Consider the following 19,343-nt stretch of genomic DNA (forward strand, 5'->3'; position numbering starts at 1 on the left):
AATGGCCACACAGCGGTTTCGGGGCCTCGCACAGGCGTTTTGTGTGCCCATACTGCAGGCAGCACGAGCATTGTACCAGAGGCGAGCGATCGTATATTGGTCTGCGTTGCATGCCTATGTAAACGTGACCTGCTTGGGTCAGGGCCTGCCACAGCTTAGGAGACACTTCCATCACTACATGGCACTCTAGTTCATTTCGTGCTTTGCGACGGAAACGTACTTTTGCTGTTTCTTTTGCCATGTCTAGCGTGCTTGTCACGTGTTTGTTTTGCTTTTTGAGTGACTCAATGATATCCTCATCGGTTTGATAGGCCATTAGGCCAATAATTTCAACTAGGGGATTACGACTTGCAGGTTCCTCGACGGTTAATTCGCCGGCTCGGAGACGTTCAGCCAAGCGTTTTGCGTCTTCAGGGTGAGCGCATCCCAATACAATTTTGGCGTTTCGGGCCTTACGACACTGGTCAATATTTAGACCCTCCTCGCGAGCATTTACCACTCCTTCTATTTTCTTTATAACTTGATCAGCTGTATCAATGGGGGATAGATGATGGGGTATAGGGGAATAAAGCTCATGTCACATAGTATGAAGATATGGGAAAAAGTGGTAGCGAGACGAATGAGAGAAGAAAGTGAGGTAACACAGAACCAGTTTGGGTTTATGCCGGGCCGGGGAACTACGGACGCCATATTTGCACTTCGCCAACTGTGCGAAAAATACAGACTTGCGCAAAAGAACTTGCACATGGTGTTCGTGGACTTGGAAAAGGCATACGATAGAGTACCCCGTAAGGTTCTGTGGTGGTGTATGAGAGAGAAGGGAATGCCAGAGAAGTATGTACGGCTTGTTCAGGCGATGTATGACAGAGCCAGTACTCACGTCAGGTCGGAAGCAGGAGTAACCGACAAGTTCAATGTGGCGGTAGGTTTACACCAGGGGTCGGCCTTAAGCCCGTATTTGTTCCTCCTGGTTATGGATGCTCTGACATCGAACATACAGGAGGAGGCACCTTGGTGTATGCTGTTTGCCGACGACATTGTTCTTGTCGGAGAAAATGCACTTGAAGTCCAGAGCAGGCTGGGAAAATGGCAAGAAAAGCTGGAAAGCGTGGGACTCAAAATAAGCAGAACCAAAACGGAGCACATGTTCTGCGATTTCGGTGGTCCATCCAGTTTTTCCCATATTGCCTTAAACGGTGTATCCCTACCAGTCTGCTCTGACTTCCGGTACCTTGGGTCATTGATCCAAGGTGACGGAAACATCGACCGAGACGTGAAAAATAGAATAAATGCGGGATGGATGAAATGGCGACAGGTCTCTGGAACAACTTGCGATCCACGAATGCCCCTTAAGCTTAAGGGGAAAATATATAGAACGATCGTGAGACCTGTTGTAATGTATGGATCAGAATGCTGGGCGACGAAAGTAGCGGATGAAAGAAGAGTGCATGCAGCGGAAATGAGAATGCTGAGATGGATGTGTGGAGTGATGAGAAAGGATCGGATTAAGAATGAGTATATAAGAGGAAGTTTGAAAGTAGCTCCAGTGACGGAGAAAATGAGGAGTGCTAGGTTGTCGTGGTATGGGCATGTAATGAGGAGGGATGAATGCCATATAGGCAAAAGAATGTTAGGGATGAATGTTGATGGACGGAGAGCGTATGGTAGACCCAAGAAACGATGGATGGATTGTGTGAAAGAGGATATGAGAAAGAAAGGAGTGAGTGCTGAGGACACGAAAGACAGAGGAGAATGGAAGAGAAAAACATGTTGTGCCGACCCCACATAACGTGGGATAAGGGCAGGGGAAAGAAGAAGAAGATTTGGCTTAAAAATGGCCTAGCATCCAATTCATGAAATCCTAAAATCTTCCAACCCCATATTAGCAATAAATATTAAGGGCATCCAAAGGTAAGTTTTTGGAGACTGTTTCCAAGATTGTGATGATGCGATGCAATAAGATAACGTCCACTCTGATAATAATTCCACTAAGTAATAGACCATGGCACCATGGCAGTCGCTTCTATGATGCGGTTAAAGAGTTTAAAGACGGTCGTCGTGCTGTACCTATGGCGTATGGGCCGACGTTTCCGCGGAACAGTGCACGCTGAACGATGGCATTTCTTACAATGATCTTATTCTCTACGATTTATCGCACGAATTTGATGAAACCAAAACTGTCTATTGGCTGGAAATGATTAATGAAACCCTTCACATTTACCGAGAAAATAGAAGGAAATAGAGAATATGGATTGCAAGAAATCATAATAGAAACAGATGTACAGTTATTGTGCATAATTATTTTCCATCGTATTTTCACGGGAAACGTACGTACAAAAAGTACTGACGTTGACTGAAGTAACATGACTAAATAATACGACAGCAAATGTGTTCGAAGTGGATGAGCACGGCGGCAAGCGGGAGATTTCTCGGAGACATACCCGTCCACAAGCTGCTCGTGCCGTTAGTAGTTTCTTATTAATCAATCATACGGCTTGCGTATAAAATACAGTGTAACGGTAAAAAAATACTGTTCGATAGTAACATGAACGGACACTACTACAGCCCTCTAGCGACGAATAGATAAACTAAAACGCCTACCCGCCGAAGTCCAGCTTAAGCCCCCCATTCACACTCCTACGTTGTAGTCCGCCTCGCAATTCCTCCATTGTTTGTTGGAGTGATTGGGTGATTTTTGGTACCACAATCAGCGATTGTCTTTATAAAGTTAAAAAAAAATGGCGCGCACTGTTGTCATACGTCATACACGGTAGTCCGCAACGTAGGACGATAACCCACACTCAACCCTACGCGGCGGACTACAGCGGTGGGCGGGGCTTGCAGGATTTGTAGGACACAAGAGGCACCCTACTTGGGTGTTGTAGGACGGCACGTAGTCCGCGACTCCCATACACAATCCTACCCAATGAGGCGGACTACAAGGTAGAAGTGTGAATGGGGGACTTTCCAGAGAGCCAGCCCATTCATTGAAAATAATACAAGCACAACAGACGAAACACGGAACAATTTCGGGGGAAGTCTATATGTTTTCACGGGCGGAAATTATGAAGAAAGTCGAGAAACTTAATGAAAACACCATGCACTAGCGCCCTCCAGCCACGAGAGGCAAAACATTAAAAGGCATCCGCTGGGCAACAGATGTCACTAGTAAACTAGTAACAGGCATAGACGTGCGTGCCTTATCCTAATTTGTAAGAACAAAGTTTCATAGCAATCATCATATACATTTTACTTTTTTTTTTCTATTATTTAGATACAGAGTATAGCTGAAATCTCTTAAATTTTATAGGTACCTATTTAGTTTTTAATGTGTTATTCCGCCATTCAAATAGATAAAGACCAATTACAAGCTGCCACTAGAGGGCACTTATCATTGAAACCGCCACAAATAGAACGCGCTATTAAGATTTTTCTACATATAACCTAGCCATTCGACGAAAAGAGTGGTTAGGTAAGGTTCGGAGTTAGGTTAGGTTTTGAGTTAGGTTGGGGTGCTACGGACAGGAAACTTCCCAGAGCGCCAGGTCCCTTCTCATTCCTCTTGATCTAATTGATCCGGGGGTAAGGGAAGGGTTCTTGGACGGTGCACCCCGGGGGCAACGGTAAATAATCTCTTGATTTTCAAGTGATTCCTTACCGGTGCTGCCAATGTCCTGTCGTGGGGGGGTTGAGGGGGTTCCGCACAGGGTGTCCTCTCAATTAGGGAGAGTTCACCCGAGTGTGTGCTGGAGGGGGCCTTCGGGCCGGGCGGCTACGGTCGCGGATGGGGCCTTCGGGCCGGGCGCCTTTGGGCGCGTGAGGGCACAGGAATGCCGCTGACCTGTATAAAACTGCGGTCCCCGTAACCGTCTAGGCAGAGGGCCTATGATGATGGCCGGGGGGGTTGCCACTGCTGGCCGGCGCCGGCATGGTGGCCACGAGGATGACCACCTCTATAAAAAATCGCTAAGACAACCTGAGGAGGTGGAACCCGGGGTTTTTCCATCTCCTCCCGGCGTGGAGGTTGTCATGAGGGATCAGTGTGTGGTGTCGCCCTGCATACTACCTTCGAGAGGGGGAGCTTCGGCTCCAGGGCCTTCGGGTCCAAGGAGGGGACAGCCTCGGCTGTCGGCAGCAGGCGGTGTTCGCGGTAGAATGCTCTGCGATTCCGTGTTCACCGTCACTATTGCTGCGAGACGGGCATACCGTGGAGGGTTTAGTCGGTATTTGGCCCCTTGGCCACGAGTCCGACATATCCGTCCTAGTTCCCCGGCTAGGCGGAATGCCTAAATGCATTACTCCACGTAAAAAAAAAAAAAAAAAAAGGTTTTGAGTTAGGTTAGGTTTTGAGTTAGGTTAGGTTTTGAGTTAGGTTAGGATTTGAGTTAGGTTAGGTTTTGAGTTAGGTTAGGTTTTGAGTTAGGTTAGGTTTTGAGTTAGGTTAGGTTTTGAGTTAGGTTAGGTTTTGAGTTAGGTTAGGTTTTGAGTTAGGTTAGGTTTTGAGTTAGGTTAGGTTTTGAGTTAGGTTAGGTTTTGAGTTAGGTTAGGTTAGGTTAGGTTAGGTTAGGTTAGGTTTTTTTTTTTTTTTTATGATTGTTGCAGATAGTTTGATTACTATCTGCTTCTTTGATCCCCGGACATTTATCCGAGACTTTTTCTGCAGTTTGATTGCTTGCTATATTTATTTTAATTTTTATTATTTATGCTTTATTATTTACGTTCATTTTAAATTTACTGTTTTTTTAAAATTATCGGTTTTAAAGTTTCTAAGTAATTATTATCTTTATTATTTTTGGCAACTTATATGTTTACTTTCTTATTTTTATGCATTTATTTCTGTGTTTTATTTTATCTTATTATTTTGTCTGATTTATGATTAATTTTACTGGTCTGTTTTTGCCCACGGAGCAGTACTTCCATTTTGTGCACATACTTTTCTCATTATCGTTCGGCAGTATTTTTAGAAGAATATCAGGTCGACGTGGTTCTACTCTCCGGAGTGTTTTGTAGATTCTGTCCCAAAGATTGTCTCTTTCCGCTGTTGTACAAAACTTCTTCCAGCTTTCCGTTTGCGCTGCGTTTGCTGTATTAAGAAATTCCTCTCTAGCTTTCAAATATTCAGTCACAACACTTTCTCTTCTTTGCGGGGCAGCACAACGAATGCGCCTTTTGCAGGTCATCATATGATCCCGTTTCCTTCTAACTTCCTCTGTCCACCATGGTGGTTTCAGCCGAAATTTGGAGTGTCCTCGTCGCGGTATAGTGGTATCGCATGCCTCCGCGATAGCTTCCGAGTATGACTTCACTGCTATTTCTGCCTCTTCTGCAGTATTTATTGATAGTGTCTCCGCATTTCCCAGGCCATGTGTTTCAAGTTGGTGCTTCAGAGCGTCATCAAACTCACTCCAGTCAGCCTTGGCAGTATTGTAGATACGGGTCGTGATTGGCGGTGGAAAAGGGGGCATGACAGCAGTTATGGTCATGATGATTGCACTATGGTCAGAGGAAGTGAGTTCAGGCATGACTTTCCATTCTGTTACTCGGCGTGCAATTGGAGTAGTACAAACTGTTACGTCTACCCTACTTTCATAAGCACGATCTCCTCGGCAAACTTGGAATGTGGGCTCCATACCTTCATTTAGTATCTGCAGGTCTAGCTCATGGAACAAAGATACCAACTCTTCGCCTCTGTCATCGGTTCTCGAGCTACCCCACCATACATTCCAGGCATTGAAGTCGCCGCCCAATAGTAAGTTTGGTGTCTCTTGCAACAGTTTAGTTGCTACTCCTCTCAGCTGTACAAGTAGTGGTTCAATAGGATTATTTGGCTCAAAGTATGCTGAAATCATTGCATATTTTCCTTCCTCTGAACCAACTACTGCTGCTGCGATATTTGGTGTCTGCAGACTGGGGTTTATTTCGACATTGAGTCTGGAATCTGTTATTACTACTGCAGCCTTATTAGGTGATTCTCTAGTTGCTCCACTAGCTTGTACGATTCTGGCGTTTTGGAGAGGGGCGAGTTCACCTGTTGCGCCCACGTAAGGTTCTTGCAATAGTAGGATGGAAGTTTTATAAATGCCCGCCTTTATAAAAATCTCTGTGGTTGCCAGTCTTGCTCGCTGTAAGTTGGCTTGCATTACTTTTGCCGGGACGCCCTTAACAATATGCAACGCGAGATCTAGCTAATACATCCCATCGGCGACGAACTGGGCAGGCAGAATCCAAGGCCGTGTGTGCACATTCATTCGGCAGTTTTTTGTCACGTCTGCAATTGATGCAATACGGTGCCTCTCCTCTTGCCGCGCGGTCGCATTGTGTACGGAGATGCTCACCACCGCAATGGCCACACAGCGGTTTCGGGGCCTCGCACAGGCGTTTTGTGTGCCCATACTGCAGGCAGCACGAGCATTGTACCAGAGGCGAGCGATCGTATATTGGTCTGCGTTGCATGCCTATGTAAACGTGACCTGCTTGGGTCAGGGCCTGCCACAGCTTAGGAGACACTTCCATCACTACATGGCACTCTAGTTCATTTCGTGCTTTGCGACGGAAACGTACTTTTGCTGTTTCTTTTGCCATGTCTAGCGTGCTTGTCACGTGTTTGTTTTGCTTTTTGAGTGACTCAATGATATCCTCATCGGTTTGATAGGCCATTAGGCCAATAATTTCAACTAGGGGATTACGACTTGCAGGTTCCTCGACGGTTAATTCGCCGGCTCGGAGACGTTCAGCCAAGCGTTTTGCGTCTTCAGGGTGAGCGCATCCCAATACAATTTTGGCGTTTCGGGCCTTACGACACTGGTCAATATTTAGACCCTCCTCGCGAGCATTTACCACTCCTTCTATTTTCTTTATAACTTGATCAGCTGTATCAATGGGATTTATGCTCGATACGAGTAGGGTTTTTGTTGGTCGGGGTGGTTGTGGTTTGGTGAAAGTGCCAACGTTAGCCCGTGCAGCTGCCGCATAAGAAGTAAACTCCCTTCGAAGCTCCCCTATTTGAGCGTTAAGCCTGTTTACCTCTTCCGCAGGGGGAGGCGTTGGGTTGACATGTTTCAATGTTTTTAGCTCAGTGACCTCATTTTTGAGCTCTTTCACCAACGCCTCTGTACCAACAACACGGGTGTGGCTTTCCTCAACCACTTTTTGTTGCATATCGTTTATCTTGCCTTTCAACGCCTCTATTTCCTTTTGCAATCCTGTTATAGGTGTTCGCACCTCATTTGCAAGTATTCGTTCCATTTCTCTGTTGTGAGTCTCAGTTACTTTATGGAGTGCTATGGGAGTTGGGGACTTTGGAGCAGATGTGGATGCTTCAGAAAGCCTTCGGCTATATTCTATTGTCTCACGAGCCAGCTCGTGAACGATTTCTGGAGTCTTTGGAAGAACTTCTGGTAATGTCTTTGTCATTTCTGACAGCCGGTCCATTAGGGCAATTATTGCCCGCTTATTTGGGGCGGTGACGCTCTTCCCTTCATTCAGAAGTTTGCGGGTTAGAGACGCAATTTTTTCTGTTGCATCCACGTATGATTCCATATTTTGAATGCTTGCATTTTTTAATTCCGTAACTTTGGGATGTTCTTTATCTCTCTCGGCCTGCGACAGTTTTGGTTTTTTCGTCACTTTTTTAGGGGATTCAGGACTGACAGTGAAAGCAACTGGGGCTTTAGCTCGCCTGTCCGTCCCGCTTGTGAGGTCCTTAGCAGGCTCCAGGGTGAAAGTTGTGTTTTGCGCGTTATTTTCTGTACCAGAAAGCATATGCAGGTTCTGGGATTCGGTATTTTCTAGATTTGGGAAATCAGACAGGTTGCCCACATTTATATCTTGCTGATTTTTTTGTTTTTTCGGTGAGCTGGGGGGAGTGCGAAAAATACCAGCCATTTTGGTATCAATATAATTAAACAAAATACAAGAGACAATTTATTCACTGGAAAATCACTGATTCGTGACTGTACGAAAAGTATTGATTAAGAAAATTAATAATTAACGATCCAGAATAGATATCGACACAAATTTAAAACTATAAAATAACTATATTTAAGTACTATTTATATTCCAATTTTGAGATTTTTTAGATGAAAATTAGCGAAGAAATGAAGAAATTAAAAATAGAAAAACTTTTAAAGAAATGTTATATTTTGAAGGGCAAGGAAGGGTTTCTGAGAAAATATTATAGAAAAGAAAATGTTAAAAACAATAAAATCTATCGAAGGAATTAAAAAGGAGAGAAATCTAACAGCTAGAAATGAAGAAAATTCAGTTTAAAGACGATTGCCGCTATAATTCTTGCAGGCACCGCCAAAATTCGAAGAAATTTTAAAATTAGACTAAGAAGCAGTAAGAAAACTATTTAATATTATTATACAAATTATTACGAATGATAAAGGCAAATTTTATTCTAAAGTAAAATTACAAAAAAGTTAGAAAACGGATGAGTTACAAATTTTTGAAAACTTGGAAAATTTCAGGAACACTAAAAAATAAATATCTCCGTAACCAGAAATGGTACAGACAAATGGATGGTACTAAAAAATAGGGCTTTATAAGCTTTAAAGCTATACTGAGATTCAAAATTTTTGGATAAGATTTACTGAACAAACTATTGAAAAGTGTGAAAAACTTAGGTCAAAAGACGAGGGAAATGAACTTTGAAGTTATTGAAAAAAACTATAAGGGATACGAGGTTAACTAATATATAAAAATAGAGGACAAAAATGTACTTTACTTGATAGAATAAAAATTAGAGAAATCTATTGGGTGGATTAAGAGATATTAGTGAAAATGTAAATTGCTCGTAGCTTATTGGCAGGTGCAAATAAAAAGTGAAGAAAGTTGAATATTTTAATGTGAAGTTGTTAAAGAATAAATGTTTTGAGAATATATTTATTTAGGAATAGTGAAAAGAGATTTTTAAGAAAAGAAAAATTGTTGAAAAGTGGAAAGATGTCTAAGTTATGAATTTTTACTATGAAAATAAGTAAGGTATCAAAAAATCGGGCTCAATGAGGACTAAAATTGTGCCAAAAATCAATATATTCGGGTAGTATTTGGTCACTTTAAAAGAGCTTGGGTTAGGTTAGGTTAGGTTAGGTTAGGTTAGGTTAGGTTAGGTTAGGTTAGGTTGAGGTAAAATTTGAGAGGTAGAAGTGAGGGAGTTTTGCGAATTTTTGTGGTTAGATAAAGTTAATTGAGTACTATTTTATACCGTTGTTCTTTCCCAGCTTTTCCCTAGATTTCTATACTATTTTCAATTTCTTTCACTTTGCATATAAATTCACTATTTCCCTTCAGGCACTTTTTCACTTTGAAAAATTCACATCTTCGTTTTATTACTTTGTTCGTTTCGTCTGTTAATCTTGTAATTGGGTGCGCTTTTTGCTTTACAAGGAGCTGTTTGCCCCATATCGATCCGACTTGTGGTTCGGGAGATAGTGGGGTTCAAAGTTCACACTTTGAGTAAAAAGTTTACCCCATTTGCGGTTGACGACGTTAGGAGATTTCACTTTTAAAAAATCATATCTTCTGTTCTTGTGTAAATAAATTCTTTCTGATAGGTTATTTAGATTAAGCTAATTGTGAGGAATTCAAATCCGTTTGAATTTTATTTTTAGGGTGTATAGTTTAGTAGTTATTAATTTTTTTAAGGATTGCTATTCCAAAATTTCAGGCGTCGACAAACGCAAACATAAGTTTGTTTTTGTGTTGGAAATTTAATAACTTGTAAAATATTAAATATTTTTAGTTGGAAAAAATACTAGTAGATAGCACATACTTAGAACTATTTTTAGACCTTGGTTTGAGATCTGTAGCTCAACCAGGAGTGACGCTAGAGTCCGTCGCATAAAATAATTTTAAGTTTGTTTTTGCTGTTTTGGATCTGGTGCGACTCGCACTTGACCAAAATAGTTAGGTTAGGTTAGGTTTTTGGGTTTTTCACCTTTTTTTGGGCGAATTCCACCCATAAGGGGTGGTTTTCGCGTGGCAAATATATGGATAACCCCGCGAAGGGGTTGAATCCGGAGGGGGCTCCAATCACGGGGCCCCATAAAGGGGCTTTAGGGGCGGGTTCTCCGACCTCGCCCAACAGGGAGGAACCTATGGAGGGCCAGGACATGGCCGAGACTGCCTCCAACAAGAGGCCCCATGAGGGGAACCAGGACCTGGAATATGAGGCTCACATTGGGAGCGGGCCTAAAATTAGCACCGCGCTGAGGGGTAGGGCCAAGGCCATGGTGAAGAAAGCCTCCAAAGGCCACTTTACTGGCCTGGCAGCAGCCAAGGCCAGACTGAGGGCCCATAAGGAGGACTTCCTCTTGGAGGTGCTGGACAGCCAGGAGGGAAAGGGAGTGGTCCTCCCTTTTCCCCCCCTCCAGACAAGGTCCCAGGGGGACAACAAGAGGGACAATAAGAAGAAGGGGGATAAGGAGCCGCGGATTCTGACCCCGTCCCCGTCTCCAAGTCAGGAATTGAGAGAACGCAGCCCGCCCCCATACACAGGGACGGACTACATCGATATAGTGCGGGAGGCGACCCAGATTGTACTACAGGCTGCCGGGAAATCCGGCAACCTAAATGGACAAGTCTGGGGCAAAATGAATCAAGCCTGCCGGGACATCTTGGCGGCCACTGACTGCCTGGCAGACAGAGAAGAGGGTGAGGAGTTGCGAGCCTTAAAGGCTGACAATAAGAGAATGCGGGAGCAACTTGCCCAATGTCAGGCGGAGATGAAGGCCCTTCGTAGAGCTTTCTCTGAGAGGGAGACCCAGCCCCTAGCACAGGCCCCGACGGCTCAATTTGACCAGTCCCCGACAGGTTTCGCTGAGGCCCTCAAGGAGGCCCTCAAGGAACTGAAGGAGGACCTGAAGCGGGATCTCACAATTACTATGGGAAACATGATCTCGGCCCGTACGGGCTATTCCCCTGAGCCGGTCCCCCGTCCCCCTCTCGCGGCGGACAGGAATAAGACGACTGCGAGCCAGCCCATACCCCAGCCGGAACTTCTCTCCGAAGTGCCCTCAAGGGCAGTGACACGTGCGCCACCCACTAGGCAGCCTAAGGCCCCTGCGGCTCAGCCTTCGGCGCCAGCGGCACCAGCGACCAAGAAGAGGGCTAACTCTGCTCCTAGGCAGAAAACGGTGAAGGAGCCCAGTGCCTCCCCACCCTCACAGCCGGCAACAACAACACAGCAGCCTGCTGAGTCTTGGACGCAGGTTGTCAAAAAGGGCAAATCTGGCAAATCCGCCAAGCCTTCTTCCCCCCCTGCCGCTCCAGCTCGGAAACCGGCACCTGCGGGCCCACGAAAGCTGGTTGTGCCCTCTACGGCTGCGATAGTGGTGGCTTTGAAGCCGGAGTCTGAGGCGACATATGCCTCAATCATGTCGAAGGCCACCACATCGGTGAACCTTGCTGATGTGGGTCTAGAGCACGTCAAGGTCCGTAAAACAGCTGCTGGAGCCAGGATAATCGAGGTGTCCGGGTCGGACAATGGCAGGGCGGCTGACGAACTCTGCCGAAAAATCACGGATGTGATTGGAGAGGAAGCCCGAGTATATAGGCCCACCAAAATGGCGGACCTACGCATTTCGGGCCTAGATGAGGCAGCCACTCAAGAGGCGATCGTGGGAGCAATCGCTAAATTGGGCGAATGCTCGCCGAATGATGTTAAGGTGGGATCAATTAGGGCCCAATATAATGGGACAGGGTCGGCATTGGCACAATGCCCTATTACGGCAGCCAAAAGGGTCACCGCAGCAGGTCGACTTCTAATAGGTTGGTCCTCTGCCCTGGTAGTGGCGCTGGACCCAACACCAATGAGGTGCTTCAGGTGCATGGGCACGGGGCACACCAGAGCACTGTGCCCATCGCCAGTAGATAGGAGCAGCCTCTGCTTCCGCTGTAGCAGACCGGACCACAGGATGGCGGACTGCAAGGCGGAGGCTGCCTTTTGTTCGGTGTGCCATGCGGCCAAACGTCCAGCGGGGCACATAATGGGGGGCTTTTCCTGTGCGCCCCCACCAGCAAAAGGCAAAGAGGCTCTTCTGAAGGCCCAAAGAACCTCCCCAAAGCGTAACGCCGACCAACCGGCCTGTGAGGGACAAAATATGGATATCTAATGCCAGTACACCCACATCTGGACATCTTACAGTGCAATGTCAACCACTCCGCTCGTGCTCAAGATCTGCTCATGCAATTCACGGCGGAGTGGGGCATCTCCCTAGCGGTAGTGGCAGAGCCATATTATGTTCCTCCCCAGGCAAACTGGGTAGGGGCCACAGACGGCAGGGTGGCCATGATGGTACCGGCGGTGGGTGACTTTCCACTCCTTACGCCAATAGCCCGAGGTCGGGGATACGCAGCGGCAAAATGGGGTGAAACTGTAGTCGTAGCGAGCTACTTCTCCCCCAATAAACCGCTTCGCGATCTTGAGCGATTCCTGGAAGAGATCGGAAATATTGTAAGGAGAGCGAGCCCCAGCCAGGTGCTCGTATTAGGCGATTTTAACGCCAAAAGTGAGGCTTGGGGCTCGCCCCTCACAACCCCAAAGGGAGCTGCCTTAAGGGATTGGGCGGTGGCGACGGGCTTGGCTGTCCTGAACCAGGGCAACGCCAATACATGCGTGCGGCGGCAGGGGGGGTCTATTGTTGACATATCGTTTGCGACCCCTGCCATTGCCGCGCGTATAACGGATTGGCGGGTCCTTGAGGAGGTGGAGACCCTGTCCGACCACCTCTATATACAAATGAGGGTCCACAATGCGCCGGTAGTCCCACCGATGCCCGGCCGAAGAAGAAATGGTTTCCCTAAGTGGACCATAACAAAGCTGGACCGCGAGATGGCGGATGAAGCCGCAATGGTTGAGGCGTGGAATAACCCTCCTCCAATAGCGCTAGGAGTAGATGAGCGTGCCTCACGCCTCCGCGAAAATCTGCAATCTATATGTGACGCAGCAATGCCACGCGCCGGACGACCTACAGCAAGGAGGAGGGTGTACTGGTGGTCGGAGGAAATCGCGGCCCTCCGTATCACCAGTAATGCGTGCCGCCGCGCATTCAATCGATGTCGACGGAGGAGGCATACTGAGGAGGAGGAAGAGGCAGCGTACCAGGCCCTCAAAACGGCAAAAGAGGCTCTCAACCTGGCAATCGCCAAAAGAAAGGATGAGGCGAGAGAGGAATTCCTGGCCACTCTAGACCGGGATCCATGGGGGCGACCGTACAAACTTGTACGCAACAAAATGAAGCATGCCCCTCCCATGGACTCCCTAGAGCCGGAACTCCTCACGCGAATAGTGGAGGGCCTCTTCCCGCCGGCGCCCGATTTTGCGCCGCCGGTAATGTCGGTCCCCTTGGCAGAACCGGTAGGTCCGATGGAGATCCCCGAGGTCTCCGACGAAGAGATGACGAGGGTAGACATCCGCCTAAGAGGATGTAAAAAGGCTCCTGGGCCTGACGGGGTACATGGGAAGGTCCTCCCAATCGTGCTAAAGCATCTCGGAAATCGGATTAAGGAACTTTTCAGTGATTGCCTTAAGGAGGGCCGTTTTCCGAGATGCTGGAAAGAGGGTAGGCTATGCCTCCTCAGGAAGGAGGGCCGCCCGCCGGACAGTCCCTCCGGATATCGGCCTATAGTACTCCTGGACGAGGTCGGAAAGATGTTGGAACGCATCCTCGCCGGCCGCATTCTCCAACACCTCAGGAACACCGGCCCGAACATCAGTGAGAGGCAGTTCGGGTTTCGGGCGGGGCTGTCCACGATGGACGCACTTTCCTCTCTGAGGGAATTTAGTGAAGATGCGGCGGGAAGAGGAGAGGGTGTCGTGGCGGTGTCACTTGACATCGCCAATGCTTTCGGCACCCTCCCGTATACTGTGATTAAGGAGGCACTTCGGTACCACGAAGTGCCTCTATACCTGAGGACAATCGTGGAGCACTACCTATCTGAAAGGGTAGTGCTCTACGAAATGAGAGGGGGCCGTCGCGAGCGCGAAATGGCCTGCGGTGTTCCACAGGGGTCAGTCTTAGGACCTCTCCTGTGGAACATCGGCTATGACTGGGTCATAAGGGGGGCACAGCTTCCCCGCATGTCCACCATATGTTACGCGGACGACACAATGGTGGCTGTGCGGGGAAGAGAATTGGGGGAGACCCTGCGGAGGGCGGCGGTCGCCACAGAAATGACGATCGGCCGCATACGCCTGCTTGGGTTAAGCGTAGCCCTCCCGAAAACAGAGGCAATAGTTTTCGGAGGGAAGAGATGGTGTCTGCCCGCCAACTTGACGATCCAAGTGGATAGAGAACCTGTCCAGGTCAAGGCCAATATCAAATATCTTGGCCTGGTCCTGGACAGAAAGTGGGACTTCAGGGAGCATTTCATCCGACTTGCTCCCCGAATTGTGGGCGCGGCTTCCGCCCTAGGTAGGCTGCTGCCCAACGTGGGAGGACCGAGAGCCCCATGCCGCCGCCTCTTTGCGGGGGTTGTTAGAAGTATGGCCCTATACGGGGCCCCGATTTGGGCGGACCGGCTATCGAATGATAACAAATCCCTGCTCCGGCGGCCGCAGAGGGTGGTGGCCCTCAGAATAATTAGGGGCTACTCAACAGTATCCCACGCGGCGGCGTGTCTCCTTGCTTGCACTCCTCCGTGGGAGCTCGATGCACAAGTCCTAGCGGAGAGATACGTGTTGAGGGCGGAGGCCAGGGCTCGAGGAGAGAACTTGGACCCAGAAGCCGCAGAGCGGGCAGACCGAGAGGCTAAGGACAGGCTCCGGGAGCTATGGGAGGCCGGCCTGGAGGACTCCCGCTATGGAACACGCACCATAGGGGCAGTCCTCCCTCACATGGAGGAGTGGTTGAAGAGGAAACACGGGGCCCTATCATATAGGGCAACGCAGGTAATGACCGGACACGGCTGCTTCGGTCATTACCTGCACAACATAAAGAGGGAATTAGGGCCCCAGTGTCACGAGTGCGGTGACCCTGATGACTCGGCCCAACACACCTTAGAGGTCTGCAGTCGTTGGGATGAGGAGCGCCGTACTCTAACGGCAGCAATAAGGACGACAGATCTCTCGCTGCACAGCGTCGTTGCGGCCATGCTGGGCAGCGAGAGAAAATGGAAGGCAGTAGTCTCCTTCTGCGAGGAGGTCATCTCGCAGAAGGAGGTAGCGGAGCGGGAGCGCGAAGACGCGGCCGACGCACACCCGCTCCGGCAGAGACGAAGAGGGAGAAGGCGCGCGCAGTACGCTGCGGTGAACCGCGTCCTCCCTCGGTAGGGCCAGTGGGTTAAGGCCCACATTGCACGGCCCTACACGGCTGAAGGGGGAATCAGAAGCGTCCCTGATTCTCCCTTCCTTTGCTGCGGGTTCCCCGGCCTAATGCCGGGAAGAGACGGGGGGCATCATGGAGGAATGACTGCGCGAGCCCATGATGCCCCCATACAACGTCTGAGAGGGCTAGACGCCGGAGTGGGGTTTAGTGGGTATTCTCTTTCCCTCCCTCTCGCTAGGAGAGGGAGCCGAAAGAGTGAGTCCCACATACCCTCCCCATTATGGCCTTTCTCAAGGCCTGGGAGGGATGCGTAAAAGCATTCCCCACTCCGTCAAAAAAAAAAAAAGGTTAGGTTAGGTTGAGGTAAATTTGAGAGGTAGAAGTGAGGGAGTTTTGCGAATTTTTGTGGTTAGATAAAGTTAATTGAGTACTATTTTATACCGTTGTTCTTTTCCAGCTTTTCCCTAGATTTCTATACTATTTTCAATTTCTTTCACTTTACAAATAAATTCACTATTTCCCTTCAGGCACTTTTTCACTTCTAAAAATTCATATCTTCGTTTTCTTACTTTGTTTGATTCGTGTGTTAATTTAGTAATTGGGTCCGCTTTTTGCTTTACAAGGAACTTTTTGCCCCATATCGATCCGACTTATTGTTCGGGAGATAGTGGGGTTCAAAGTTTAGACTTTCTGTAAAAAGTTTACCCCATTTGCGGTTGACGACGTTAGGAGATTTCACTTTCAAAAAATCATATCTTCAGTTCTTTTGTAAATAAATTCTTTTTGGTAGATTAGTTAGATTAAGCTTATTGTAAGGAATTCAAATCCGTTTGAATTTAATTTTTAGGGTGTATAGTTTAGGAGTTAGTAATTTTTTAAAGGATTGCTAATCCAAAATTTCAGGCGTCGTGAAACGCAAACATAAGTTGGTTTTTGTTTTGGAAAATTAATTACTTGTAAATTATTACATATTTTTAATTCAAAAAATTATAAGTAGATAGAACATACTTAGAGCTATTTTTAGACCTTGGTTCGAGATCTGTAGCTCAACCAGGAGTGACGCTACATCCCGTCGCATAAAATAATTTTAAGTTTGTTTTTGCTGTTTTGGTTCTGCTGCGACTCGCACTTGACCAAAATAGTTAGGTTAGGTTAGGTTTTTGAGTTTTTTACCTTTTTTAGGCGAATTCCACCCATAAGGGGTGGTTTTCGCGTGGTAAATAAATGGATAACCCCGCGAAGGGGTTGAATCTGGAGGGGGCTCCAATCACGGGGCCCCATAAAGGGGCTTTAGGGGCAGGTTCTCCAACCTCGCCCAACTGGGAGGAACCTATGGAGGGACAGGACATGCCCGAGGCCGCCTCCAATAAGAGGCCCCATGAGGGAGACCGGGACCTGGACTATGAGGCTCACGTTGGGAGCGGGCCCAAAATTAGCACCGCGCTGAGGGGTAGGGCCAAGGCCATGGTGAAGAAAGCCTCCAAAGGCCACTTTACTGGCCTGGCAGCAGCCAAGGCCAGACTGAGGGCCCATAAGGAGGACCTCCTCTTGGAGGTGCTGGATAGCCAGGAGGGAAAGGGAAAGGGGGTGATCCTCCCTTTCCCCCCCCTCCAGACAAGGTCCCAGGGGGACAACAAGAGGGACAAGAAGAAGAAGGGGGATAAGGAGCCGCGGAAGCTGACCCCGTCCCCGTGCCCAAGCCAAGAAATGAGAGAATGTAGCCCGCCCCCATACACAGGGATGGACTACATCGAAATAGTGCGGGAGGCGACCCAGACTGTCCTACAGGCTGCCGGGAAATCCGGCAACCTAAACGGACAAGTCTGGGGCAAAATGAACCAGGCCTGCCGGGACATTTTGGCGGCCACTGACTGCCTGGCAGACCGAGAAGAAAGTGAGGAGTTGCGAGCCCTAAAGGCTGACAATAAGAGAATGCGGGAGCAACTTGCCCAAAGCCAGGCGGAGATGAAGGCCCTTCGTAGGGCTTTCTCTGAGAGGGAGACCCAGCCCCTAGCACAGGCCCCGACGGCTCAATTCGACCAGTCCCCGACGGGCTTCGCTGAGGCCCTCAAGGAGGCCCTCAAGGAACTGAAGGAGGACCTGAAGCGGGATCTTACAATTACAATGGGAAATATGATCTCGGCCCGCACGGGCTACTCCCCTGAGCCGGTCCCCCGCCCCCCTCTCGCGGCGGATAGGAACAAGACGACTGCGAGCCAGCCCATACCCCAGCCGGAACTTCTCTCTGAGGTGCCCTCAAGGGCAGTGACACGTGCGCCGCCCACTAGGCAGCCTAAGGCCCCTGCGGCTCAGCCTTCGGCACCAGCGGCATCAGCGACCAAGAAGAGGGCTAACTCTGCTCCTAGGCAGAAAACGGTAAAGGAGCCCAGTGCCTCCCCACCGTCACAGCCGGCAACAACAACACAGCAGCCTGCTGAGTCTTGGACGCAGGTTGTCAAAAAGGGCAAATCTGGCAAATCCGCCAAGCCTTCTTCCCCCCCTGCCGCTCCGGCCCGGAAACCGGCACCTGCGGGCCCACGAAAGCTGGTTGTGCCCTCTACGGCTGCGATAGTGGTGGCTTTGAAGCCGGAGTCTGAGGCGACATACGCCTCAATCATGTCGAAGGCCACCACATCGGTGAATCTTGCTGATGTGGGTCTAGAACACGTCAAGGTCCGTAAAACAGCTGCTGGAGCCAGGATAATTGAGGTGTCCGGGTCGGACAATGGCAGGGCGGCTGACGAACTCTGCCGAAAAATCACGGATGTGATCGGAGAGGAAGCCCGAGTATATAGGCCCACTAAAATGGCGGACCTACGCATTTCGGGCCTAGATGAGGCAGCCACTCAGGAGGCGATCGCTGGAGCAATCGCCAAATTGGGCCAATGCTCGCTAAATGAAGTTAAGGTGGGATCTATTAGGGCCCAATATAATGGGACAGGGTCGGCGTTGGCACAATGCCCTATAACGGCAGCAAAAAGGGTCACCGCAGCGGGTCGACTTCTAATAGGTTGGTCCTCGGCCCTGGTAGTGGCGCTGGACCCAACACCAATGAGGTGCTTCAGGTGCATGGGCACGGGGCACACCAGAGCACTGTGCCCATCACCAGTAGATAGGAGCAGCCTCTGCTTCCGCTGTAGTAGACCGGACCACAGGATGGCGGACTGCAAGGCGGAGGCTGCCTTTTGTTCGGTGTGCCATGCGGCCAAACGTCCAGCGGGGCACATAATGGGGGGTTTTTCCTGTGCGCCCCCACCAGCAAAAGGCAAAGAGGCTCTTCTGAAGGCCCAAAGAACCTCCCCAATGCGTAACGCCGACCAACCGGCCTGTGAGGGACAAAATATGGACATGTAATGCCAGTACACCCACATCTGGACATTTTACAGTGTAATGTCAACCACTCCGCTCGTGCTCAAGATCTGCTCATGCAATTCACGGCGGAGTGGGGCATCTCCATAGCGGTGGTGGCAGAGCCATATTATGTTCCTCCCCAGGCAAACTGGGTAGGGGCCACAGACGGCAGGGTGGCCATGATGGTACCGGCGGTGGGTGACTTTCCGCTCCTTACGCCAATAGCCCGAGGCCGAGGATACGCAGCGGCAAAATGGGGTGAAACCGTAGTCGTAGCAAGCTACTTCTCCCCCAATAAACCGCTTCGCGATCTAGAGCGATTCCTGGAAGAGATCGGGAATATTGTGAGGAGAGCGAGCCCCAGCCAGGTGCTCGTATTGGGCGATTTTAACGCCAAAAGTGAGGCTTGGGGCTCGCCCCTCACAAACCCAAAGGGAGCTGCCCTAAGGGATTGGGCGGTGGCGACGGGCTTGGTTGTCCTGAACCAGGGCAACGCCAATACATGCGTGCGACGGCAGGGGGGGTCTATTGTTGACATATCGTTTGCGACCCCTGCCATTGCCGCGCGTATAACGGATTGGCGGGTCCTTGAGGAGGTGGAAACTCTGTCCGACCACCTCTATATACAAATGAGGGTCCACAATGCGCAGGTAGTCCCACCGATGCCCGGCCGAAGAAGAAATGGTTTCCCTAAGTGGACCATAACAAAGCTGGACCGCGAGA

The 19,343-nt window shown here is 49.1% G+C and overlaps 2 protein-coding genes across 3 annotated transcripts in view; both read left to right on the top strand.

The window, feature by feature from the left end:
• LOC134675239 (nucleoplasmin-like protein) overlaps positions 1–17,453 on the top strand; it is a 201,149-nt gene extending 183,696 nt beyond the window's left edge. For both annotated transcript variants that reach the window (XM_063533456.1, XM_063533457.1), the window contains one exon: positions 17,441–17,453. The gene's annotated coding sequence lies outside the window, so the exon portion shown is untranslated. The remainder of the gene's footprint in view (positions 1–17,440) is intronic.
• LOC134674989 (uncharacterized) lies at positions 16,494–18,623 on the top strand. The gene has a single exon (XM_063533133.1). The coding sequence runs from the start codon at positions 16,494–16,496 to the stop codon at positions 18,621–18,623; it is 2,130 nt and encodes a 709-aa protein (XP_063389203.1).
• The last annotated feature ends 720 nt before the right edge of the window (positions 18,624–19,343 follow it).

The sequence above is a fragment of the Cydia fagiglandana genome, chromosome 21 (genome assembly GCF_963556715.1).
Source record: "Cydia fagiglandana chromosome 21, ilCydFagi1.1, whole genome shotgun sequence".
Lineage (NCBI taxonomy): Eukaryota > Metazoa > Arthropoda > Insecta > Lepidoptera > Tortricidae > Cydia > Cydia fagiglandana.